This window comes from Achroia grisella, unplaced genomic scaffold (assembly GCF_030625045.1).
Source record: "Achroia grisella isolate CSIRO2021 unplaced genomic scaffold, CSIRO_AGI_Agris_v1 utg1581, whole genome shotgun sequence".
NCBI classification, from domain to species: Eukaryota; Metazoa; Arthropoda; class Insecta; order Lepidoptera; family Pyralidae; genus Achroia; species Achroia grisella.
Window position 1 is genome coordinate 378,830 of NW_026712659.1, and position 27,693 is coordinate 406,522.

Sequence of the window (27,693 nt, forward strand, 5' to 3'; positions counted from 1 at the left end):
AACATTGAGCCCCGTATTAGCACTGATTAAAGTGTAATTAAGTACTGGAAAATAACAAAATGAGTAAATATATGAAAATTACTTTTCTAAACGCATTATTTCATTTTAACATGTATATATATTTTTTTAAAAATGGATTAAACTATTTTGAAAACACAGTTTTGTTTTTTAAAACGTTTGCAAAACTATGAAGAATTCCATCGATACCAATCACGCCATCTATATGCAACTTTTAGCAATAATAATGGCTATTTCCTCATTGAGTGCCACTGCTACATACAATGTAAAATCCCAATGAAACGACCATCAATTGCTGGAGTTCTTTTACAGAAATGTTCCGTTTTAACACCAAAGGCAATAACTACGTTGGCATCCGGCCAACCGGAAACGAATAGCCGCAAGATAAGCGACTCGCCAACTTCTTTGGCTCCATGGAGAGTTGAACATCTGTTCGTTTCATTGATCTATCTCTGAGCTATTCACCAGGACATTTTTTTATATGACTGCAATGGTAAATATAAAAAAACATTAAATATACAACAACTGGTTAAACAATTAATAAGAGAAAATAAGTCATAGTGATTAGAGCAGACCAGTCCACACAAGCAGCACCCGTTCACGAGTATGACGGATGAGCCAGCCACCATTGCGCTCGACCATATTTTAGGGAGCCCAATGATCCAGCCCACCACGCCGCCACAAGTCTATACATTTTAGTGAGCATGACTACTTAAAACACCAGACCACGTCATAGCTACTCACAATTGCCATCTGATGGTTATATTATTCACATTTCACATAAGAATGCATGCGGCAATCAATACAAAAACCGCTACGCTTTCATATTTCTAAAATAATTGAATCAAGAAAGCAATGAGATAAACAAATTATAACGTTGTATGCTAATAAACTAATTATTTACTTGATATGTTGTCGTCTATGAATTCGTCTATCCTGTAATATCTGACTCTATACAAACATCATGGATTTCTACCTAGAAGTTTATCAGAAAAAAACATTGATAAATATTGTTTGTGGTGTAGATTGGATGTTTAAATCTTTTTATCTATACCAAAACTGTCCATAACCGGTTCGGCTGTTCCTTTAATTATTAAATAAAAGTTATCTCGGGTTATTGTACCAGCTCTCGTGTTTTTCCTCAGATGTTTTGTAGCTAGGCGACCGAGCTTCGCTATTGTTTTTTTACTACGAACAAACAAGTTGTGGTAAGTGATTACCGTTAGATAGATAGATAAAAATTTTGTTCACGTTAAAGGCACACACAAACACAAGGCACTGTAATAATAAGAACAAAAATAAAAACAGATATACACATTACATTAGTGAAGTCAAACAAAATACAATACGTGTTGTATGTTTATATGTTTATACAGGTAAAATAAAATGCAATACAGGTACAAAAAAACGGTATGAGTAACGTAGTGTGTGTGCATAGCCTATACGTAAAAAGGCAGCATCTCAGTGTATTGTTTGCAGCAGCGTTACCTGTGAGATGACAACATCAGGGGAATTGCAAGTATTTTTTTCGGATTACTCTAATGCTGTCGGCCGCAGCTGGCCTTTACAGCTTCACCGGACGATAGGGGGCGAGTGCAGATGGCACTCCAAACCAAAGGACGGACTTATGGAGCGGCTGAAGGCCAACTCCTGCCTGACGGATACGACTTTAGTCTGAGGGCACCTCTAGGGGTTCGAACCTCGGCTGAGGCCGTCGTAATTTCGATCCCCGTTTGATTTGGACGGGGGATCGATAGAAGGGGAGGGATTGTTAGTAAAGGGGATTTGTTGTATGAAAGATAATTGATTTTTACATTATTATTGTGTTTTATTTAAATTAAATATTTTAGTAATATTAATTAAAAATCGGATTAAAAGTAAAAACTTTATAATCCATTACGTTCCTCTATATATATATACGACCTCGGTGGTCTAGTGGTTGAGCATACGGCCTACCAATGGTCGCGGGTTCGATTCCTCGCACGATACAATCAAATGTATCCATAAGTATGTTGGTCTGGGTGTTTTCTATGTATATTATGTATGTATACTTATTTTAGTTATCTAGTACCCATAACATAAGCTCTGCTTATTTTGAAATTAGATTATATTTCGTGGATTGTCTTGATATATTATTATTATTATTATATATCTAACCTAACTGTTTGTCTGTTTGTTCTTGCTAATCTCGAAAACGGCTAGACTTACATACTTTATCCATCATTCACAACACTGCCAGCATTATTAAAAAGTCTCATATTGGATTAAAAAGTAATCATCAAAAATCAACAACTGTTCACTGGTCAATATGAGAGTTTGCCCAAACATTGGACTGGATAAGATTTAATTAACCAATCCGAATAGAGCCACACCCTATCTACATGTTGTGTAAAAATAACCAGACCCTAACGGGGTTCTAATGGGAGGGGTGAAGGGGGCGGCAAAGGGGTGGCAAGGGGGGACAAATTGCGGTCAGCAAGAAAGGTTTTATGTGGAACTTTGCACATTACACTGTAAGTACTGTAATTATTAGGTCCTGAATAGTTTTTACAGTAATTTCATGATTTTCTTTATGAACATTATTGAAATCAAGTCAAAATATATATGGTTATATGTGGAACTTTGCACATTACACTGTAAGTACTGTAATTATTAGGTCCTGAATAGTTTTTACAGTAATTTCATGATTTTCTTTATGAACATTATTGAAATCAAGTCAAATCAAATCAAAATATATATAATATATATGTATGTGTGTGTGTATGTGTGCATACATATATATATGTTAAATGTACCCATGTGAAATGTGTAAATATATATTCTTATCAATAATGATTGTCAATAAATGTTTTTTTTTCTTTAAAATGTGAACTTACAAGGATTGTTTAAAAGAGCAACACACAAGTTTCTTGCTTATTCTTCTTGTGATGAGACAGCTTTCCGAATAAGCGGTAGATTTTAAAAAAATGTTGACTATTCAAAAGTGCTTAAATTAAGTTTATTTGAATAAATGATTTTCTATTCTATTCTATTCTATTCATCACGCGACATATATGAGCACCAATAAAAATGGTGGATACTCCACCAATATGTAATTTTAAAATTTAAAGTTGTTGCAATAAAGGCTTCATGAGAAGACGTCACAAGTTTTATTTCAAAACACTTCCTTACCAACCTAACCTTCTATTCTTTGTTTCTTATACTATGGACCGTTCAATCGACGGGGTCCATAGTAACTTAGTGTTTTATGGAACGAAATGCGGTATGAGTGGCTTCTGAAATTATAAGCGTATTTACCTTCCTGAATAAACCTTTATAACTGGCCTCAGTTTGAAGCGTTTAGCAAATAGCTGCCACTGAAAGAAAGAAAGGAAGAAAAACATTTACCACTGAATACCGTTTTATAAGTTGAACGGATCTCTAATGTCTACCGGAGCGATTCAGTCCGATCCAGATAAATCCGGTTAGCGGATATTACCACAGATTCCGTACAATGGGATGTTTACATTCAAAAAGATTTCCCCTCCATTGGGTGCAAGTAATTCTATAAACTGATTCTGTTCATTGCTTGTGTCATTGCTGTGTCATTGCTTTCTTGATTTAATTGATTGATTTTAGAAATATGAAAGCGTAGCGGTTTTTGTATTGATTACCGCATGCATTCTTATGTAAAATGTGAATACTATAACTATCAGATGGCAATTGTAAGTAGCTTTGACGTGGTCTAGTGTTTTGAGTAGTCATGCTCACTAAAATGTCCAGACTTGTGGCGGCGTGGTGGGCCGGGTCATTGGGCTCCCTAAAATATGGTCGAGCGCAGTGATGGCTGGCTCATCCGTCATACTCGTGAACGGGTGCTGCTTGTGTGGACTGGTCTGCTCTAATCACTATGACTGATTTCCTCTTATTAATTGTTTAACCAGTTGGTTATATATTCAATATTTTTTCTATTTGAGTATTTAATTGAATTAGTGCTAATTGGTGGTTTGTATTCACACACTTAAACTTAAAAATGTAAAGTAATAATAAAATTATTTAAAAGAGCAACACGCAAGTTTCTTGCTCGTTCTTCTTGTGATGAGACAGCTTTCCGAACGAGCGGTAGATTAAAAAAAATGTAATGACTATTCAAAAGTGCTTCAATGTAAGTTTATTTGAATAAATGATTTTCTATTCTATTCTATTCTGTAAATTATATTTTATTCCGGGAAAGATATTGATATAGGTATTACGACTGACTGTCTAGTGGTCTGGCACACCGCTTTAGTTCCGATGGTCGTGGGTTCGATTCCTCGCACAGACCAAACATTTGTGTTCATGAGTATGATTGCTTGTATCGTCTGGGTATTTTCTATGTATATTATGAACTAGCTTTTGCTCGCGGCTTCGCTCGCGTTAATTTATCCTTTTAGAGGTGGAATTTATCAAAATCCTTTCTTAGCCTACGTCATAGTAGCTTTATGTATACAAAGTCTCAGCCCGATTGGTTTAAAATTGACGAAGTTTCATACAAACTTTCATCCCCTATTTTATCCGCTTGGGGGTAGAATTAATCAAAATCCTTTCGGATGTCTACGTCATAACATCTACCTGAATGTCAAATTTCAGCCCGATCCGTCCCGATCCGAAACCACTGGTTTGGGCTGTGCGTTGATAGATCACTATGTCAGTCACCTTTGAGTTATATATATTTAGATAGATGTATTCATAAAAAAGTATATTTGTTTATTATATTTACATGTATATGTATGTCAGTTGTCTAGTACCCATAACACAAGCTCTGCTTAGCTTGGGACTAGATGGCGCTGTGTGAATTGTCCTGAGATATTATTATTATTATCTAGTACCCATAACATAAGTGTCCGGCCGTCATATTCGTCTGTTCGAGTTACAAACACTGATAAAACTTGCTTGTGCAATAGCATCTGCTGGTGGTCATTCTATTCTCCCAAACTTGAATTTAAATGAATCTGTATTATTGTAAACATGTACAACATTTATTTGAAAAGAATACGAGCTGAGTTTCTTGTCAGTTGTTCTCATCTCGAAATCATTCCGAACCGACGGTAGATTTGACATATCGTAAGAGTTTGTAATAGACCTACATGAATAAAGATATTTTGAATTTGAATTTCTGCTTAGTTTTTAACTGTATGGCTTTGTGAATTATCCAGGATGATTATTATTATTAAGACTGGATCTGATTACGCAACAACGTCACAACTTGCGTATCGTGACCTTTTGATGCGATTTTAATGAAATAACAGATAACTATGGAGATAGTATTCACTATACCTAATGTCAGATATAACTGCATATTGTTTACATTGTCTTCGATAAAAATTAGGTATAAAATATTGTGTATGAATAATTATTATCGAATATAGCTGCCTAGTGACTATTTCAATAACAGTGTTGTTATGACCACCTACTAGCAGTTGCTAACTTGTTTATTACTGCTTTCTTGATATATGATAGCGTAGCGGCTTTTGTATTGATTGCCGCATGCATCCTTATGTAAAGTGCGAATACTGTAACTACCATATAGTAATTTTTGTAGCTGTGACGTGGTCGTGTGGAATGAGTAGTCATGCTCACTAAAATGTCCAGACATGTGGCGGCGTGGTGGGCCGGGTCAATGGGCTCCCTAAAATATGGTCGAGCGCAATGATGGCTGGCTCATCCGTCATACTCGTGAACGAGTGCTGCTTGTAGGGACTGGTCTGCTCTTATGACTACGACTGATTTAATCTTATTGCATGATTATATTTGACCCAAAAAATTAGTGCTTGTTGGTAGTTTGTATTCACACGTTTCGACTTGTAAATGTAAACTTACAAGGATTATTTAAAAGAGCAACACACAAGTTTCTTGCTCGTTCTTCTTGTGATGAGACAGCTTTCCGAACGAGTGGTAGATAAAAAACAAATTGTTGACTATTCAAAAGTGCTTAAATTAAGTTTATTTGAATAAATGACTTTCTATTCTTCTATTCTATTCTATTATAAAACCGTGTTTATTAAACAATGTATGTTATTTGAGGATGTGCTCAAATAACATACATTGTTTAATAAACATGAATCTGAAATAAATACAAACATCTATACATAAAATTAAAATTGGAGTGTCCGTTTGTAATATTGAAATAACATTTTTTTACTACATGCATATGAATATAAATACGGTACATACACCAAAATAATATGTATTACAATTTTTGTCTGACTATCTGTCTGTCTATTCGTTCCGGCTAATCTCTGAAATGGCTGGACTGATTTTGACGAGACTTTTATTGGCAGGTAGCTGATGTAATGAGTAACTTAGGCTACTTTTATTTTAGTAAAATAAAGTTAAAATCCACGCGGACGATGTCGCGTGTACAGTTAGTTATAAGTATGAAGCATAAGTTTCAATTTAGATCAACACCTTTGTCAATTTATATTTTAATACTAGCTGTATCCGTGACTTCGTCCCCGTGGAATATAAATTTATTTTTCGAAAATAAAAGTAGCCTAAGTTACTCCTTATTACATCAGCTACGTACCTAAAAAAGTCCCGTCAATATCGATCCAGCCATTTCAGTGATTAGCTGGAACAAACCGACAGGTAGACAGACAGACAAAAATTCTAAATAATGTTATTTTGGTATATGTACCGTATTTATATTCATAGTAGGACACGGTTATTTCAATATTACAAATACAGACTTGTGACGATCCGAATTAATCCGATATAAATTCTGACCATATTGAATTAAATTTAATTGTGCCTGACTACCACCAACTGGATTGCTGTCGTGAATATATTATTACCTGTTGATTAAGGGGGTCTTCATAAATTACGTGAGATGTTTAAGGGGGGGAGGGGGTCGAGTCGAATCTCATCTAAACTTACGTTGGAGAGAGGGGGTCTCGGCAAATATCACGCAATATTTTTTCTTATTTAATTGAAACAAACAAAAATTATACAATTTTGATCCATTTAATCCAGATTGTACATGATTACTACATTTATAACTCTCAGAAATATTGATTACTAGTCTTAACTAGTCGTAAAAAGCACGAAGCAAATATTTTTTTATTTTTACAATAACAATCCAACGCGTTTATATAAGAAACCCACATTTTGAAAAATCTCACGTGAGATTGGGGGTGGGGGGAGGGGGTTGAATAAAATCTCATGACATCTCACCAGTGGGGGAGGGAGGGACAGAAAATTCAAAAAAACAACTCACGTAATTTATGGACGCCCTCTAATCAGTTACTATTATTAATATAAGTAATTAGTTATTAAGTTAACTATTATGACGGTCTCCATGGTCTAGCGGTATAGCACCCCTTTACTTCTAATAGCCGCGGGATCGATTCCTCTGACGATACAACAATTTGTGTTTATGGTTGTTGGTGTCGATCTAAGTGTTTTCTATGAAATTTTGCGTTGTACCTATATCCTAAGCTCTACTTAGCTTGGAACTAGATGGCGCTGTGTGAATTGTCATGAGATATTACTAGTAGTCACAATCAAGTCGTAATGTGGCTTTTGTCATGGCTGAGATGGGTTCCTTAAATAATAATATACTTAATAAAAATAATAAAATACCAGAGTCTGTTATAAATCTGTCAGAAAAAAGATTTAAATGTCAAATAAAACAGTTCCTTTGCAAAAAAGCTTACTATAAAATTGAAGAATTCGTTAACGATAATAATGTTTTTATAGAAAAACTTTAAATCTATAGCACTGACAATATTATCTGATTACATTAATAATGAGTGCGTAGCGACTTCTATGTTGATTATCGCATGCCTCTTACTTGTTATACTGTAATAATTTATATAAAAAAAAACATCTATTAAAAAGAGCAACACACAAGTTTCTTGCTCATTCTTCTTGTGATGAATCTGCATTCCGAATGAGTGGTAGAATCAAAATATGACTATTCAAAAGTGCTTGTAATGAGTTTATTTGAATAAAGATTTCTATTTCTATTTCCTTACACACACATCAGTACAGTGACGCCGTGACGATGCTCCGCAGTGGTGGATAGGCATTTTTTTGCTTTGTTATTGTGTGGGACTGTGTATAGGGCGCTGGGGTCGGTGCAGCCAACGATGCTGGTAATTAAAGATGCAATATGTAAAAGAATAGTATATTATAAAAATATATGTCGTAACAAACTATATGAAAGCAAGAGCAATACAAGGAATCATAAAAAGGTATAACAAAACCATAGCAACCGATATCTTGTTCGGATTAATACCAGCTGCTGAGTTTCACCACCGTACCACCCGCCAGAAACTCAAATACCATCCTGATCATCTGGATGAATGGCGGTCCTCCACAGTGCGGTTTTCTAGAAACTTTTTACCTCGCACAACCACATTGTGGAATCACCTTCCAGCAATGGTATTTCCGAACCGATACGATATTGAAACCTTCAAGAAAAGAGCTTATTCCTTTTTAAAAGGCCGACAACGTACTTGCAATTCCCCTGGTGTTGCGGGTGTTCATGGGGGCGATAATCACTTACCATCAGGTGAGCCGCATGCTCGTTTGTCAAGTGTTATAAAAAAAAATCTTATATATAAAATTCTCGTATCACAGTTTTCGTTCTCATACTCCTCCGAAACGGCTTGACCGATTCTTATGAAATTTTGTGAGCGTATTGAGTAGGTCTGAGAATCGGCCAACATCTATTTTTTATCCTCCTAAATGTTAGGGGTAGTCCACCCTAATATTTTTTTTTATTTTAAGGCAAAACAACGTTTGCCGGGACAGCTAGTAAAATATAAATATTTAAAAATAAGGAATAGTCGTACCAGCCAGCGGCCTGAATGTAAAAAGTCCTGTACAGTTACCATTGTTTTTGGTATATGTGTTTATATATATTATATATTGTTCGCTTTTTTTTCTCTTAATGATTTGTATTGGATTTATTATTTCTATTTATATGTTATAATAATTTATATGCTGCTGTGAGCATTGTCATTGTTGTGTTGTGATGTGTGATAGTAATAAATATTATTCTATTCTATTCTATTCTATTATAATGTAAATCATATAAATCATTCATCAACAAATGTTTTCTAATTTCAGTTGTTCAGCTAACAACTTGCTTTTGAACGAAATCAACCCGTGCATAAGAAATAACTGTAATTTTTAAGACTTACCACTTATTAATCTTGTTAATTAATTACACGGCAGTAATTAAAAAGGATACATTCTGAGGTTGCCGCCCTTGTCTCCGACGGCGAGGAGCTTCTGGATGGGGTCCCAGGCGAGGGCTGTCGGCGCGAAAGGGAACCCATGCCGGAATGTCTGTAACAATGGAAACAAGAAATAGAAATACAAATAATCTTCATTCAAAAAAACTTAATACAAGTCGTTTTTTATTCTACCACTCAAGAAATCTTATTAATCTAAATATATATGTATAACTCAAAGGTGACTGACGTAGTGATCTATCAACGCACAGCCCAAACCACTGGACGGATCGAGCTGAAATTTGGCATGCAGATAGATGTTATGACATAGGCATCCGCTACGAAAGGATTTTGATTAATTCTACCCCCAAGGGGATAAAATAGGGGATGAAAGTTTGTATGAAACTTGTTAATTTTAAACCGATCGGGCTGAGACTAGCATGCATAAGGCTACTATGACGTAGGCATCCTCTAAGAAAATTTTGATAAATTCCACCCCTAAGGGGATAAAATAGGGGATGAAAGTTTGTATAAATCTTCTTAGATTTTGTAGGCCCTAATTTTTTACACACGCTAAACAAAAGTAAAGCCGCAAAAACTACACCTAATTAATATGCCTTAATATTAAGCCTAGTGGCATTGTTCGCGAAGACGGGAAATGGCCTGATGGTATGACCCTGGTCCCGTGGAAACTCGGAAAATGTTTAGTATGGGATGCCACGTGTGTGGATACATTGGCACCAAGTCATGTGTCTGGATCGTCCTCTCGTCCTGGCACGGCAGCAACACAGGCGGCAATTTTAAAAAGACGAAAATATACGAATCTGGAGGGGTCGTATTGGTTTTTACCATTTGCCGTGGAGACGTTGGGCCCATGGAGCCCGGAAGCCAAATTGTTTTTGACATATATTTCAGCGCGGCTCATTGAGGTTACTTGTGACCCGAGAGCTGGTAGCTATTTTGCCCAAAGGCTAAGCATGGCCATTCAAAGAGGCAACGCTGCCAGTATCTTGGGTACGCTGCCTCGATGTGCCGCGTTGGATTACAATGATTGTTTTTTGTAATTGTTTATATAGAAAATTGATATTGAGGAATTATGTATATTTGTAGTGTTATTTAAATATTCCTAATTAATTAATTATATATTTTTATTCACTTCATAACACATTTAATGTTATTGTATATTTATATTTGACCCAAAAAATTAGTACTGGTTGGTAGTTTGTATTCACACGTTTCGACTTGTAAATGTAAACTTACAAGGATTATTTAAAAGAGCAACACACAAGTTTCTTGCTCGTTCTTCTTGTGATGAGACAGCTTTCCGAACGAGCGGTAGATAAAAATATTGTTATGACTATTCAAAAGTGCTTAAATTAAGTTTATTTGATATATATATAAATAAGTAAATATTTGTACAATTAGACCCTGACCCATTACATGTAATTAAATTAATTGTATGATTGTAATAATTGTTGGTGATCCTAAATAAAATAAAAAAAAAAAGATTTTCTATTCTATTCTATTCTACAATCACAATTTCTTCAGTGTTGGAAATAAATTTGTATATAGTCTTGAATTGCAACTCTGAAGTGGCAATGGGCAGGGCACATAGCTCGTAGGACAGATGGCCGTTGGGGCAGTAAAGTTCTCGAGTGGCGACCACGAACCGGAAGACGCAGCGTGGGAAGGCCTCCAGCAAGGTGGACCGACGATCTGGTTAAGATCGCTGGAAGGCATTGGATGCGAGCAGCGCAGGACCGATCGTCGTGGAGATCTTTGGGGGAGGCCTATGTCCAGCAGTGGACGTCTTCCGGGCTGCGATGATGATGATGATGATAGTCTTGAATAGTATAGGCGTTGATAAGATTTGATACTATGTAATATTGCTTGTTTAACATGATTTAAAATAAAAACAAAGGTTGAATATGTAATTAAAAAGTTATCACGGCTTTTCCAAATTAATAGCGAGAGAACTCACGTCAACATGATCGGTGGGTAGTGGGATGTTAACAAACAGATAATTATTACAGTTTAACCAAAAACGTCATTATCATTGCCACAGCGATCATGCAAAAGTGGGGTAAGTACGATATTTTCGAAACATCTATTAAATCATATTTACTGAGCAAAGCCTACGAAACGATTACTTGAATGACGAACGTGCATGGCAATACTTGTTCAGGCACGGGATTTTCATTTAATGTTAGACATAGACACCTATATAAATATATTTGTAATTATAATTGTAAATATACTGGCTTTAAAAAAAATATTCAATTGAGTTTCTTGCCAGTTCTTCCCAATTGGATCTATATACTGAACTGGATGGTACGGAAAAAAATATAATATAAAATAAACTGTAAATGCCAAAATAAACAAGAACTTTTGCAACCAAAGGATTTTATTATTGGGCCAGCACCACCCACGCAGGGAGATACAGCCTCCACGAACAGCCACAAAGATTACAATAGCTCAGAAATCGATGAACATGTTTTATGTATGTACATATCTACAAAATGTTTATTTTCTTTTGAAACCGAATAAATTTACCAGGAGAAGATAAGAGGAATTAGTTATTTTTAAACTTTCACGTTTAATATACATTATTTATAATATTAACCGGGTCTTAACACGAATAATTTTATGATAAATAAATGAGTTTACTTCTCTCGACGTTTCGACTAGGTTGCACTAGCCCTGGTCACGAGCTGACTGGAGGGAGGTACGTTTATTTACCATAATATTATTCGTGTTATCCGGTTTTTTTTTTTATATTTAAATACATTTTTCCACAGATATATTCGTCCGTGCCTTTTTTAATTTACTTTAATATTATAATATTTATTTAATTTCCACTTTTGTGCAACTCCAGCCGAGATGTTACAATTTGCCTAACAGTGACACCGAGGCAGACCTTATCCGTCTGGCCCAGAACCACCGCTGGCCGGCCGGGTGAGTTGACAATATGCAGTGTCACCCATCTTTATTTGGAGGATTAGATTTACCAATATGCATATACAATTATATAAATCTTACGTGTTATCCGGTTAATAATATAAATAATGTATGTATTATATAATGTATGAATAATTTTATGTCAAAAAAAATTATTCGTGTTAAGAACCTGTCTCGACGTTTCGACTAGTGCAACCTAGTCAAAACGTCGAGGTACACCATTTCTCAGGAATGGCAGAACATAGTATTGGTTTCTTTTGTAGTGGGTTTTGTATTTTATGGTGTCTGACATTTTTAGTCTTGGGCCGTCAGTTTGTTGTGTGTATATAGATAAAAAGAATCAAGACATAAATAAAATGGGAGTGTCTGTCTACATGAATATGACTATAAATACGGTATACATCAAAATAACTTTTTTTACATTTTTTGTCTGTCAGTCTGTTTGTTCCGGCTAATCTCTGAAATGGCTGGACAGATTTTGACGGGACTTTTTTGGCTAGTAGCTGATGTAATAAGGAGTAACTTAGACATTTTATTTTAGTTAAATTTATATAAAGTTAAATTCCACGCGGACGAAATCGCGTATTAATATTTTAATCACTGAAATCTGCCAGAAGTGGAGTTACACCGTGTTTACAATTACATCGTTACGTTACAATGTTGCAGATCCGATCAATTAAATTAATAATTAATAAAAACATCTTGTTTTAAAGAAAGTGCAGATAAGGGAATGTGTAACATACATTGATATCATCGGTTGAGAGTATAAAAGGCGAGTATTGTTCAGTTTAGTTACAGTGAATCTGAGTGTGGTCACCATGAGGTACATGTTGGTAGCGGCGCTGGTCGCTGCAGTAGCGGCTTCCGTCGTCCACGATGAGCTTCAAAACATCGTCATCACCAAGGAACCTATGGGTAAGTGTTTCATAATTCCTTGGAGCTAGTCCAAGGTTTAGCACATGTGACTTCCGATGATCGCGGGTTCGATTCCTCGCACGGCACAATTTTGTATTCTACAGTATGGTTGTTTGTGTCAGTCTGGGTGTTTGTTATGTGTTATATGTTTGCTGGAGGAATATTGCAATGTTTAAATAGTTGTATTAATGAAATAGAAATGGTTAGAATGTACTGTACACTGAATTTAATAGTGACGCCGCGGAACGTTCGAGAAGACACAAATAATAATAATCTCAGGACAATTCACACAGCGCCATCTAGACCCAAGTTAGGCTAGCTAAATCTTGTGTTATGGGTACTAGATAGCTGATACATATACATAGATATATATTTTTTTGTAAATACATATATATTATACATAGAAAACACCCAGACCGATACAAACAATCATACTCATGAATACAAATGTTTGTGCCGTGTCGGTCCCGTCAAAGTCCCGTCAAAATCGGTCCAGCCATTTCAGAGATTAGCCGGAACAAACAGACAGACAGACAGACAAATATTATAAAAAAAAATATTTTGGTGTATGTACCGTATTTATATGTTGTAAAAAACTGTTATTTCATTATTACAAACAGACACTCCAATTTTATTTATATGTATATATGTATTTACGATAAAAATCTATGTATTTGTATCAGCTATCTAGTACCTATAACACAAGCTTTAGCTAGCTTAACTTAGGTCTAGATGGCGCTGTGTGAATTGTCCTAAGAAAAAGAAAAAATATCTCATATTCATTTAACATACCGCCGTACTTCCGTTGGTCGCGGGTTCGATTCCTCGTATAGCATAAATATTTGTATTCATGAGTATGATAGTTTGTATCGGTCTGTGTGTTTTCCATGTATTATTAAGTAACAACAAATAACAGTAATTATTAAGTTTAGAAATCCGCGTATATGTTTGTATTAAAAAAAATGCATCTAAGTATACTATAAGTTGTCTGGTACCGCAACATAGGCTTTTAGCTTGGAACTAGATGGCGCTGTGTGAATAGTTCAGGATTTTTATTATTGTAAAGGAAGCTGCTTGGTTTAAATAGGAAAGAGAGACGATCCAAAAAGCATGAAATAGAAATAGAAATTGAAATAATCTTTATTCAAATAAACTCATTACAAGCACTTTTGAATAGTCATATTTTGTTTCTACCACTCATTCGGAATGCAGATTCATCACAAGAAGAATGAGCAAGAAACTTGTGTGTTGCTCTTTTTAATAGACGTTTTTTTATATAAATAATTACAGTGTAACAAGTAAGAGGCATGCGACAATCAACATAGAAATCGCTACGCACTCATTATTAGTGTAATCAGATAATATTGTCAGTGCTATGTATTTAAAATTTTTCTACAAAAACATTATTATCGTTAACGAATTCTTCAATTTTATAGTAAGCTTTTTTGCAAAGGAACTGTTTTATTTGACATTTAAATCTTTTTTCTGGCAGATTTATAACATGATGTATGTACTCATAAAAATTGTTTACAGTAAATTTGGATGTGAAGACGAAGGAGAGATGTATATTGAAGCTGCTGAACCACATCCTGCAGCCGACCATGTACGAAGATGTTCGGGAGATTGCACGAGAATGGGTCATTGAGGATAACATGGACAAATATTTGGTAAATACAAAATTAAAAAAAATCATAATTCAAAATATCTTTATTCATATAGGTCTATTACAGACTCTTATAATATGTCAAATACATTTTTTTTATTAATAATGTGATTGCGCTTGGTCTTACCTTATCAGATGGTAAATGATGGTAAGACCTAGGATCTACCGTCAGTTCGCTTAGTTAGCTTTTACGTATAATAGTAACAAACATCCATATAAACTATCGCGTTTATAATATTATTAGCTATATGTAAATTACAATAAAAATATAGCCTGTGTGTTATTCTGATGCGTAAGCTATATTACTGTAAAGTTTTATCAAAATCCGTTCAGTAGTTTTTGCGTGAAAGAGTACATCATACTTACAAATAGAAAATCTTTTATTCAAATAAACTTAATTTAAACACTTTTGAATAGTCTAACGTTTTTTTTATCTAACTTTCGCACTTACAATATTTATTATAAGATTAAGTTGGAAACTATGGAATAAAGAAATAGTAATAATAATAATCTCAGAACAATTCACACAGCGCCATCTACACCCAAGTTAGTCTAGCCAAAGCTTGTGTTATGGGTACTAACTGATACAAATACATAGATTTTTTTTTCGTAAATACATACATATTATACATAGAAAATACCCAGACCGATACAAACAATCATGCTCATGAATACAAATGTTTGTGCCGTGCGAGGAATCGAACCCGTGACCATCGGACGTAAAGCGGTGTGCTAGACCGCTAGACCACCGAGGTCGTCAAGGTATAAATAAGGAACCTAAGTGGTCTCGGACAGTGCGATTTCAGAGGAGCTTCCTCCCGCGTACACTTAGATTGTGGAATGAACTTCCTGCCGAGATTTTCTACGAGACTACAGCATGGGATTTTCAAGAAGGGTATATTAAGGTTTCTTAAGGGTCGGCAACGCGCACGTGACACCCATGGTGTTTCAGGCGTTCATAGGCTACGGTAATCCATTTACCATCAGATGGGCCATATGCTTGTTTGCCACCATCGTGGTATAAAAAAAAATAAGTAATTAGGAAGGTAATAATGATGAAAATGACATTTTCAGAAAGTGGAAGTTGTTAGACAGTTCGCTAATGTATACAAGTTGGGAATGCTGCCTCGCGGAGAGGTGTTCGTGCACTTGGACCCTAAGCAATCTGAAGAAGCCATCCTGGTGTCCAAACTCCTGTACTTCGCCAAAGACTTTGATGTCCTTCTAAAAACCGCGTGCTGGCTGCGCGAACGCATCAACGGCGGTATGTTTGTCTATGCTCTTACAGCCGCCGTCTTCCATAGACCTGACTGCAACGGCATCAATATCCCAGCTCCTTACGAAATACATCCTTACTTCTTTGTGGACAGTAACATTTTACACAAGGCTTTCATGATGAAGATGACCAAAGGTGCAGTGGATCCCGTTATCAAAAATTACTATGGCATCTCGATCAATAACAACAATCTAGTGATCGATTGGCGGAAGGGCCTTCGTCATACGATGAGCGAATTCGACCGTACATCGTATTTCACTGAAGATATCGACTTGAACACTTACTTGTACTACTTGCACATGAGCTATCCTTACTGGATGACAGAAGACATCTACAATGTGAATAAAGAACGCCGTGGTGAGGTTATGTGGTACACCTACCAGCAGTTGCTCGGCAGGCTGCGATTAGAAAGGCTATCACATATGATGTGTGATATCCAACCTCTAAACTTGGATGGAACTCTCGAGGAAGGGTATTGGCCGAAGATTCTTTTACCTACTGGTGATGAAATGCCCGTACGTCACAATAATTTGGAAATTGTTAATGAAAACAATATTAAATATAAACTTCTTATTGAAGACAATGAAAGAATAATTCGGGATGGCATTAAGAAGGGATACATTGTAACGGTATGTAAATAAGATATTTTATTATTTATATTATAAATTTACAATAAGTACAATTTACTAAAGGATATATTGGAATTACCCTTAAATAAATTCAAAACATCTGTTAAATCATATTGAGCAAAGCCTATTACTCACTAAACGATTACTTGAATGACGAGCATGGAGCTTGGATTGTCATTTAATGTTAGACTAGATATGAACGCCTATATAAATATACATTGTAAATAAACTGGCTTTTAAAAAAGTAATTCAATTGAGTTTCTTGCCAGTTCTACTCAATTGGATCTATATACCGATCTAGACGGTAATTAAAATTATAATCTAAAAATTTGATGTTCATAAGCGGCTAAAATGTCCTACTGAATTTTAATTTCTTTGGAATATTAAACTATTTTTTACGGGGTGACCGTAGATTTTATGGCACTTTAAATTTTTCAGCATGATGGTACCAGTATATCACTGAAGAAGCCTGATGATATTGAGAATCTTAGTCGACTTGTACTGGGTGGATATTTCTCTAAAGAGGAACAGAATGGTAGATGGAGTAAATTGAGGACCTTACCAGAAATTTTGTTATCCTATGGCACGTACAATATGGGCAAGTAAGTATTTCTTTTATTTTAAGCATTAATACAAGTACTATATAATTTATTTTCTGTATTATTCTGTTTTAACAAAACCTTCAAATCTTGCTTTTGTATATTATTAAATAACATGTATGCTTTCATAATATTTCTAATATTAAAAAAGCTATTTATGTCACTATGATTTAGTCACATGAATGAATTAACATGATACACGATATTTTTAAAGATGACTAAGAAAACTAAATATTACTTGCAAAATTATAATTTTTAATATTTAAAACATAAACAGAGTATTAAAACAGCTGCATTTTTTTGTCTATCAGAAACACATATGTCCCGACCGCGGTCGACATGTACACGACAGCTCTCCGCGACCCCGGCACATGGAGGAGCCTTAAACTTATCTCCGAATACTTCACTTTGTTTAAAGAAATGCTACCAAGATACACTCGTGAGGAAATCGACTTCCCCGGGGTGAAAATCGAGCAAGTGTCAACAGACAAGCTCGTCACCATGATGGATGATTACGACGTGGATATCACGAATGCTCTTTACCTTGACCAGACTGAAATGAAAAACCAGCGCCCCGACATGGTGTACGTAGCACGCATGCGCCGTCTCAACCATCAGCGATTCAAAATAAACGTCGAAGTCGTTTCAGATAAAGCGGTGGACTCCGTTGTGCGAATATTCTTAGGACCTAAAATGGACTGCATGGGCCGTTACATAAGTCTAAACGACAAGCGCAACAGTATGGTGGAAATCGACAGTTTCCTGCACAAACTGGAGACCGGCAAGAACACGATTGTTCGCGATTCCCAAGACCTAAACAACGTTATCCAAGAGAGACCTTGGACTCGGCACATTTGGGAGCGAGCAATGGACACAAGTGGAGGCGCGAGAACATTAGATGGCTGGTGGTACAAATCTCGCATTGGATATCCTAATAGATTGCTGTTGCCATTAGGCTCGTTAGGTGGAATAACCTACCAGATCTTTGTGATTGTCACTCCCGTACGTACAGGCCTGACGCTGCCGGCTTTGGACATGAATATTGCGAAGGAGCGAAGATCTTGCCGCTGGTCTGTGTGCATGGACACGATGCCCCTCGGATTCCCCTTCGACAGACCCATCGATGAGGTCAATTTCTACACGAGCAACATGAAATTCCAGGATGTGGTCGTGTATTTGAAGGAGCCAGTCTCCAATTCGGTGAAGGAGATGGACATGTCAGATATGGTTATGAAGCGTGATGACCTTATGTACCGTGACAGGGACTACGTAAAATTGATGCAGCGAAGAGACAAGAATGTCATGTCGATGAATGTTGACAATGACACTCATTTGTAATTCTATTGTAATATACTTATTTCATATGCATTTATATATTGTTAAATAGGATACCAGTAATAAATTTTTGATCTGTTTTAATGATTTAGTCTTTCTTTCTCAAGAGAGTTCCCATATGGTCATACGAGTCAATTTTCTTTTTTGCTTCAACCACTTTGTTCTGTCTTAGATCATTGAATTAAAAATCAAAATCAAATTCAAAATATCTTTATTCATGTAGGTCTATTACAGGCTCTTATGATACGTCAAATCTACCGTCAGTACGGAATGATTTCGAGATGAGAACAGGCTTCTGTGTATTGAAAATGTAGTGGAAAGTATCATTCTCATCAGATACATTTTGATCAATCAGCTCGGCATACAATGTCATGGTCTTTTCTGCTTCTTGACCTCCCACTTTTGTGGTCAATGTGTTAATGTTGTTATAGGCTTGTGACAGTTCACATTCTAACTCATGAATGCGGTTGAGTGCATAGTCACGAGCATTCCGGCACTGGGCATGAGTCGACAACAGACTGTAGTTGGTCCCGTCCCTTTTCTATTTTTTTTAACTACCATATCTTTCTTATTCTATTAAAACTTTCTTATTCTGCTGCAGGGATGTTATGGATATGAAATTTCGGATACGGATAGGTTTCGGATATAGGAATGATTATTATACCGGATACGGATACGGATGCGGATATTAAATTATTTCGGATTATCCGTTAGTTTCGGATAATTTCGGTTACGGATAATATTTTTTTAAGAAATTTCAAAAGTAAAATACAAATAGTTAATAAAATGGTTACATAACGTGTCTCAATTAGGCTCCGCCCCTATTCGATATTATCCGAAACTTTTATTTCGGATTCGGTTACGGTTACGGATATTTTTTTATATCGGATATCCGATAGTTTCGTTACGGTTACGGAGCTCCCTAACATTCCTGTTCTGCTGTATATGTACTATTCATTATTAACGGATGACAATAAATTGAATTAATTATTAAATTAACCAATAAAGGAGTTAGAAGTCTACGATACCGAGAATTGTGACGTGGTCGTGTGGAATGAGTAGTCATGCTCACTAAAATGTCCAGACATGTGGCGGGGTGGTGGGCCGGATTATTGGGCTCCCTAAAATATGGTAGAGCGCAGTGATGGCTAGGTCATCCGTCATACTCGTGAAACGAGTGCTGCTGGTAGGGACTGGTCTGCTCTTACCACTACGACTGATTTAATCTTATAGCATATTTATATTTGACCCAAAAAATTAGTGCTTGTTGGTAGTTTGTATTCACACGCTTCGACTTGTAAATGTAAACTTACAAGGATTATTTAAAAGAGCAACACACAAGTTTCTTGCTCGTTCTTCTTGTGATGAGACAGCTTTTCGAACGAGTGGTAGATAAAAAACAAATTGTTATGACTATTCAAAAGTGCTTAAATTAAGTTTATTTGAATAAATGATTTTCTATTCTATTCTATTGATTAGGAATTAATCATTTCTGATACGTTTGTTACTAGCTGACACCGTGAATTCTGTTCCGCCTCAAAATGAAATATGTCAAAGGTTTTTTGAAGTTTAATTGCGCAATAAATTTCTGAACGTACCCTGTTTGACAGGTATCCGCTGTTTATATGGGAAAATATAATTGTTGTTTCTACTATTTTACACGCAATTTCTTCATATTTTATCACCGTTTAAACCTAGGGAAGGTTTAAACGGAGGACCACCATCAATATTTCAAGACTAAAATTAGCCAAAACGGTTCCGAGCGCCGTTTTTGAGTTTTAGCGAGACTAACGAACAACAATTCATTTTTATATATATATAGATTTTAAATTATCAGTGCAATATGGAGTATATTGTTTATAAAAGATAGTTTCCATGGGTGATAGTTTATAGGTAAACCTAACGTGATACTAATACCATCATCAGCCGCCATATAAAGAATGTTGTATATAACATGTTGTAAAAACCTAATACTTTATTGTATTCAACAAATATTCAACAATTTTTTGTCAGAACAAATTGAAAAGGACAAGTGGCTATTCATTGAAGTTTGTGCAAACATTTTGCGGCGTTTGTCCCTTTGATCTCGAAGCCTTTTGAGACTCGCCCTCCTCTAAGTTTCAAGTTATTTTAGCAGTTCAAATATATAAAATAGAAGTTTGTAATCTGTTTCTAATAAATACGGAATATCTTTTCAATGTTTGTGGCTGTAATAAACTAGCGAGTCGCCCCGGATCCGCATGGATGCAATTGTTGCAGAGGTTACAATTTTTTTTTTAATTCGACTTATGTAACAAAGCCAAAAAATTTTATTTTGTTTGTAATTTATTTATTTATATTTGTAAAACCGAGGCTGTTTACATGCATAAATATAAACGTAAACGAAGTTCAAAATACACTTAAAGTTTTCACAGAAAGAAAGTTAAAATTAAAATTCACAATACTAAAACAAAAGGCGAGTGCCGATTGAGTTAAGAACATAAAATATGTTCTTAATACATATCTATTAGAAACTAAAACAACTATATAAAAATACTAAACGGAAAGTCTTTCAGTAAGCACATTTTTTTATAGCATAGGTGACAAACGAGCTTGCGGCTCACCTGATGGTAAGTGATTACCGCCGCCCATGAGCACCCGCAACACCAGGGGAATTGCAAGTACGTTGTCGGCCTTTTAAAAAGGAATAAGCTATTTTCTTGAAGGTAGTAATATCGTATCGGTTCGGAAATACCATTGCTGGAAGGTGATTTGCGAAAGGGTTGTAAGGGGTTGTAAGGGTTGTAAGGGGTTGTAAGGGGATGAAAGGTTGTATGGAAGTATCGTCATTTTACGCGGACGAAGTCACGGGAACAGCTAGTATGTTTATAAATGAAAGCGAAGTCAAAATTACTACATAGTAACGTAGATTTTTTTTTAAAGGATGATAATGGATTTCTGCACTCACCTGCGGTAACGGTGGATGATAGGATGAACATGAAGTCAGATCAGTTAGCCCAACGTGACAAATTCACCGGGAATGTATCACGATGGTTTCCAGGGGGAACCGCGTGAGGTCGATCTGACATGGTACATTGCCAGCAATGGGGTTATCAGTCCACATTACTAACAATTTTCTTCCCCCAGTAGAGCATCAGGATTGCAGTGTACGGATATAGTGAAGTAGTAATGTAGTTAGTTTTTTCAGATATTTTCATTAACGCATTCCGAGCGCGTACGTTCAGAGCTCAAGTGGATATTGAAACGGAATACTTTCAATTAACGATGGATCATACGCTTCGAGGGGCGATTGAAATTGTTCAAGTATTTTTGCAGTATCCCAATCGTACATTCCACTGTTTGTAATACTGTGTCTTCTTTAATTAAGAACAAAGTACGTTGAGGGACTGGACAAATCACCCAGCCTTATATAACTATATATAATATATAGTTAAAAGCTCCCTAAAATAAGGTCGAGCGCAGTGGTGGCTGGCTCATCCGTCATACTCGCTGCTTGTGTAGACTGGTAGATTTGACATATCATAAGAGACCTATATGAATAAAGATATTTAGAATATGAATTTGAATTTCAATATTTCGATATAATTGATTATTTTTATATAATAATAATAATAATAATCTCAGGACAATTATGCGCCATCTAGACCAAGTTAAGCTAGCTAAAACTTGTGTTATGGGTACTAGATAACTGATACAAATACGTAGATAATTTTTCGTAAATCCATATTATACATAGAAAACACCTAGACCGATACAAACAATCATACTCATGAATACATATGTTTGTACCGAGCGGGGAATCGAACCTGCGGTCATCAAAAGTAAAGCGGCGTGCTAAACCGAGACCTCCGAGGCCGTCAAACAATAAAAATAAAATAAAAAACCTATTAGAAATTGTACCCTGAAATAAAAATAAAAAACCTATCAATTTTAGTTTTATTTAAAAATAAACCTTAATACCTACAGCATTAGATATCCATCAGTTGTCATCGTTTACAAGATTGCTTCCTGCTCGCGACGTGTCGGAAACCAATATCGACTATTTCAAACGCATTCCCTTCACATATCCGAGGACGTATCACTAATTGCAATCTCATTTTTAGGAGAGCGATACGAAATGATATACTGTAGGAAGATATCAGATCGACAGAGGCGGCAGGAGATGTCTTCTCAGTAAGTGGCTTACAAAATTCCTATTAAATCATATCAAATTAAAATATTTTCGTTCTATTACAGACTCTTATGATATGTCAAATCTATCCTCTATTCGGAGGGCTTTCGAGCTAAGAAGAACAGACAAGAAACTCAGCTCTTACCCTTTTCAAATGAGCTTGTATATGTTTATAAAAAAACAGATGCATTTTTAAATTGATTTCGGGAGAATAGAGTGACCACCATATGCTATTGCAATTTTGTCAAAAAGAAACAGTGTAATCGTGGTCATAACTCGAACGGACTATAACAACAAGCGGCACCCATTCACGAGTATGACGAATGATCCAGCTATAATTTGCATATATTTTTTTGTTATATAATCTACTAGCTTTTGCCCGCGGTTTCGCTCGTGTCAATTTATCTCCTTAGGGGTGGAATTTATCAAAATCCTTTCTTAGCGGATGCCTACGTCATAACATCTACCTGCATGCCAAATTTCAGCCCGATCCGTCCAGTGGTTTGGGCTGTGCGTTGATAGATCACTATGTCTTTAAAAAAAAAGTAATTCAATTGAGTTTCTTGCCAGTTCTTCTCAATTGGATCTATATACCGAACTGGGTGGTAGGGAAAAAAAAAATTAGAATGTAAAAATTTGACGTTCATAAGCGGCTAAAATGTCCTACATGAATAAATGATTTTTGAATTTTGTCAGTCACCTTTGAGTTATATATAATATATTTAGATTATAATAAAAAATTGTATGATGTGGTCTAATAGTTTACTGCCCTTCTATTTGATCTAAAAGTCCTGAGTTCGAATATGCCGATACTGAAACCTGAATATAGTTGAGCGCAGTGATGGCTAGCTGACCCGTTATACGGAATTCAACCCGCGACCATCGGAAGTAAAGCGATGTGCTAAACCCTACACCGAGGCCGTATCAATGCATATATGGATCAGAAAACATAATAACACTAGTTGATCATAAAATTGCCTCGAGTTTGCTCAACAAACAGCCGTGTGGTGGGCGGGAGACAGTAGGGAGTTTGTCTGTCCGCTGTAGCTTACATGTCGTGTGTTGGTACCGAGCACTCTGCCAGTCAAACAGGGTTGCCAACCGTAAAATTATAGCTTCGGTCAAAATCGTAATACAATGAATAATTTTCTTTATGTCTTAAATAAAGAAAATTATTAATTTCTTGTTAGTTATTTACAACAGATAAAAAACAAATGAAATAAAATTTTGAAACATTCTTTATATAGCGCAGGCGACAAACGAGCATGCGGCTTACCTGATGGTAAGTGATTACCGCCGCCCATGAGCCGGGTGCTCTAACAAAACATAATAACTCACAAAATACCTGAATGCTTAATAAGTTATAGTTGTGATCACATCACAATTTTTTTTTATAAATTAGAAAGAAGAAAGAAAGAAAAACATTTATTGTCAACCATTTTTACATATACATATATACATACATACATACACACTTAGAACAATTACAATAATAATTTATCTTATATTATTTCTAAATATGGTTGGCAACATGGCTGACACTCAGCATATGTCGTGACAGCTAACTGTCACGGCGCTGGTATTCTGTGCCTGCCATTAGTGACAACATATTATATATAGGGTCAAAATTATTTCAGGTCATTTGAGCTCCTCTATCTCGTCGTGACGGGAATACGTCCAGTTTCCAGTAACCCTGTATAAGATGCCAATATATGATATGAGTATACCTTTATAATCGGGGGATATTGTTACGAGATTTCGACGTACAGACCCTCCGATCGAACCCCGTCCAATTCAAACGGGCATCGTAACATTAAAATTAATATCGCTATTAAAAATTAGGGGTTGATGGTCGATGGCTGAAAATATTATATGTGTGTAATGACTAATTATAAAAAAAACTAAAATTTTTTGTTTTGGGGGGCCACCCTTTTCCAGTTTCCAGACGCCAATGTACCGTACAACCTCTCAGTTTGATCCCCCGTCCAATTCAACTGAATTATATATAATATATTATTTATTATTCGGTTATTTGACGACCTCGGTGGTCTAGCGGTCTAGCACACCGCTTTACGACCGATGGTCGCGGGTTCGATTCCTTGTACGGCACAAACATTTGTATATATGAGTATGATTGTTTGTATCGGTCTGGGTATTTTCTATGTATAATATGTATATATTTACAAAAAAAAATCTATGTATTTGTATCAGTTATCTAGTACCCATAACACAAGCTTTAGCTAGCTTAATTTGGGCCTAGATGGCGCTGTGTGAATTGTCCTGAGATTATTATTATTATATAAAAATAATCAATTATATCGAAATATTGAAATTCAAATTCATATTCTAAATATCTTTATTCATGTAGGTCTCTTATGATATGTCAAATCTACCGTCAGTTCGGAATGATTTCGAGATGAGAAGAACTGACGAGAAACTCAGCTCGTATTCTTTTCAAATATATGTTGTACATGTTTACAATAATACAGATTTATTTAAATTAAAAATTGGGAGAATAGAGGGACCACCAGCATATGTTATTGCAAAAAACAAAAAATTAATCAGCTCGCAACCTGAACAGACCAGTCCCCACAAGAACCATCTGTTCACGAGATGAGCCATATTAATATTAATATCGCATTTAAAAAATAGGGGTTGATGGTAGAATTTCGAAAATATGGGTTTAATGTATTTTTGATGACGTATTATAAAAAAAATTGTTTGGGGTGGGCCACCCTTTTCACTTATGGAGATAAAAATAGACATATATATCGAAGTCATATCAACCAATATCTGAATGTTTGTATGTTGGCAACCCTAGCCGCGTACGATGTGCCAATCAACTGTTGCTACGTTCCGTTCCAGTGCACTCCGGCGAACATGAACAGAATTGGTGATATTATATTTGTACACGAAACGTACTCTTATCATTGCCAATTATATATATGTATGTATATCTATATATATCTACATCTATCTGTCTATGTATATCTAGAATACTACATATTACGAGCAGAGAACAGAATTTCCTACTTATTAATTCAAATACAAATATCTTTATATTGTAAAGTGGTTTATATTCAAATTATAGACTGTTGCCGCGACTTCGTCCGCGTGGAATTTAACTTCCCTAAGTTACTCCTTATTACATCAGCTACCTGCCAAAAAAAGTTCCGTCAAAATCGGTCCAGCCATTTCAGAGATTACCCGGAATAAACAGATAGACAGACACAGAGAAGAATTGCAAAAGTTGTTATTTTGGTGTATGTACCGTATTTAAATTCATATGCATGTACTAAAAAACTATTATTTCAATATTACAAACAGACACTCCAATTTTATTTATATGCATAGATTTCACTAGCTACCCGCCCCGGCCACACACGGATGTACTTGTACGTCCGTACTGTAGTTTATATAGTCCGTATAGTTGTTCATGCACGGGATTTTCATTTAATGTTAGACATAGACACCTATATAAATAAAATATATAAATCAATGACATAAAATTTTAATATAATTAATTTATAAAATACTAGCTGTCCCGGCAAACGTTGTTTTGCCTTAAAATATAAAAAAAATTTAGGGGTGGACTACCCCTAATATTTAGGGGGATGAAAAATAGATGTTGGCCGATTCTCAGACCTACTCAATGCGCTCACAAAATTTCATGAGAATCGGTCAAGCCGTTTCGGAGGAGTATGGGAACGAAAACTGTGACACGAGAATTTTATATATAAGATAATTCAAGAACCGCGCTCATATGTAGCTCTCTTTTGTAAGCAGCAGTAAGTAAATAAACAACAAAACTTTCTGCCACAGATATCATAGAAGAGATTATCATCATCATCATCGCAGCCCGGAAGACGTCCACTGCTGGACATAGGCCTCCCCCAAAGATCTCCACGACGATCGATTTTGCGCTGCTCGCATCCAATGCCTTCCAGCGATCTTGACCAGATCGTCGGTCCACCTTGCTGGAGGCCTTCCCACGCTTCTTTCGGTCCGCGGAGGTCACTCGAGGACTTTACTGCCCCAACGGCCATGATATAATAAATGGAAAATATTAAAAAGCCTTTTTAAATATAAACTTTCGTTCTCAAACAGCGGGCGTCCATTACCTTATACGCTTGCGTAAACATAATATTAATAACATTACTTGTTAACAATGAAACAAATGTCGTTAGGAATAGAAAATCATTTATTCAAATAAACTTACATTGAAGTACTTTTGAATAGTCACTACATTTTTTTATTCTACCGCTCATTCTGAAAGCTGTCTCATCACAAGAAGAACGAGCAAGAAACTTGTGTGTTGCTCTTTTAAATAATTTTATTATTACTTTACATTTTTAAGTTTAAGTGTGTGAATACAAACCACCAATTAGCACTAATACACAGCCTCGGTGGTCTAGTGGTTTAGCACACCGCTTTACTATCCGATGGTCGTGGGTTCGATTCCTCGCACGGTACAAACATTTGTATTCATGAGTATGTCTGTTTGTATCGGTCTGGGTGTTTTCTATATATAATATGTATTTATTTACAAAAAAAAATGTATCCATGTATTTATATCAGTTGTCTAGTACCCATAACACAAGCTCTGCTTATCTTGGGACTAGATGGCGCTGTGTGAATTGTCCTGAAATATTATTATTATTAATTCAATTAAATACTCAAATAGAAAAAAATATTGAATATATAACCAACTGGTTAAACAATTAATAAGAGAAATTCAGTCATAGTGATTAGAGATGGGTGTATTTCTAAAGCCAGTCAAACGACAGATTAACAATAAAAACACTCTGAACATAAAATGCAAAATGGAAACAAGAGAAAAAAATGTCGAGAACAAAACAACTCTTTTGTTGGTCAGCCGTCACAGTCCGTTCGTTAGCGATTTTATTTTCCCTCGTCGTGCGGCTACAT

At 35.7% G+C, this 27,693-nt stretch overlaps 2 protein-coding genes across 2 annotated transcripts in view; one reads left to right on the forward strand and one right to left on the reverse strand.

The window, feature by feature from the left end:
- LOC131841313 (syntaxin-binding protein 5) overlaps nucleotides 1-27,693 on the reverse strand; it is a 401,890-nt gene that overhangs the window by 110,951 nt on the left and 263,246 nt on the right. The window contains 1 exon segment of the mRNA XM_059189637.1: nucleotides 9,236-9,333. Within this exon segment, the coding sequence (XP_059045620.1) occupies nucleotides 9,236-9,333 (98 nt within the window).
- LOC131841314 (sex-specific storage-protein 1-like) lies at nucleotides 12,992-18,660 on the forward strand. The gene is made up of 5 exons (XM_059189638.1): nucleotides 12,992-13,091; nucleotides 14,625-14,758; nucleotides 15,829-16,659; nucleotides 17,098-17,261; nucleotides 17,570-18,660. Exons 1-5 carry the CDS (start codon nucleotides 12,995-12,997, stop codon nucleotides 18,594-18,596), a joined length of 2,253 nt encoding a protein of 750 aa, XP_059045621.1. The 5' UTR covers nucleotides 12,992-12,994; the 3' UTR covers nucleotides 18,597-18,660.

What these genes read in the sequence shown, in the direction of transcription:
- LOC131841314 (XM_059189638.1), top strand. Translation starts at nt 12,995, where the DNA reads ATGAGGTACATGTTGGTAGCGGCGCTGGTCGCTGCAGTAGCGGCTTCC. An exon ending in CATCACCAAGGAACCTATGG is followed by an intron (nt 13,092 to 14,624) that starts GTAAGTGTTTCA and finishes AATTGTTTACAG; the next exon opens with TAAATTTGGATGTGAAGACG. An exon ending in AGAAGGGATACATTGTAACG is followed by an intron (nt 16,660 to 17,097) that starts GTATGTAAATAA and finishes TAAATTTTTCAG; the next exon opens with CATGATGGTACCAGTATATC.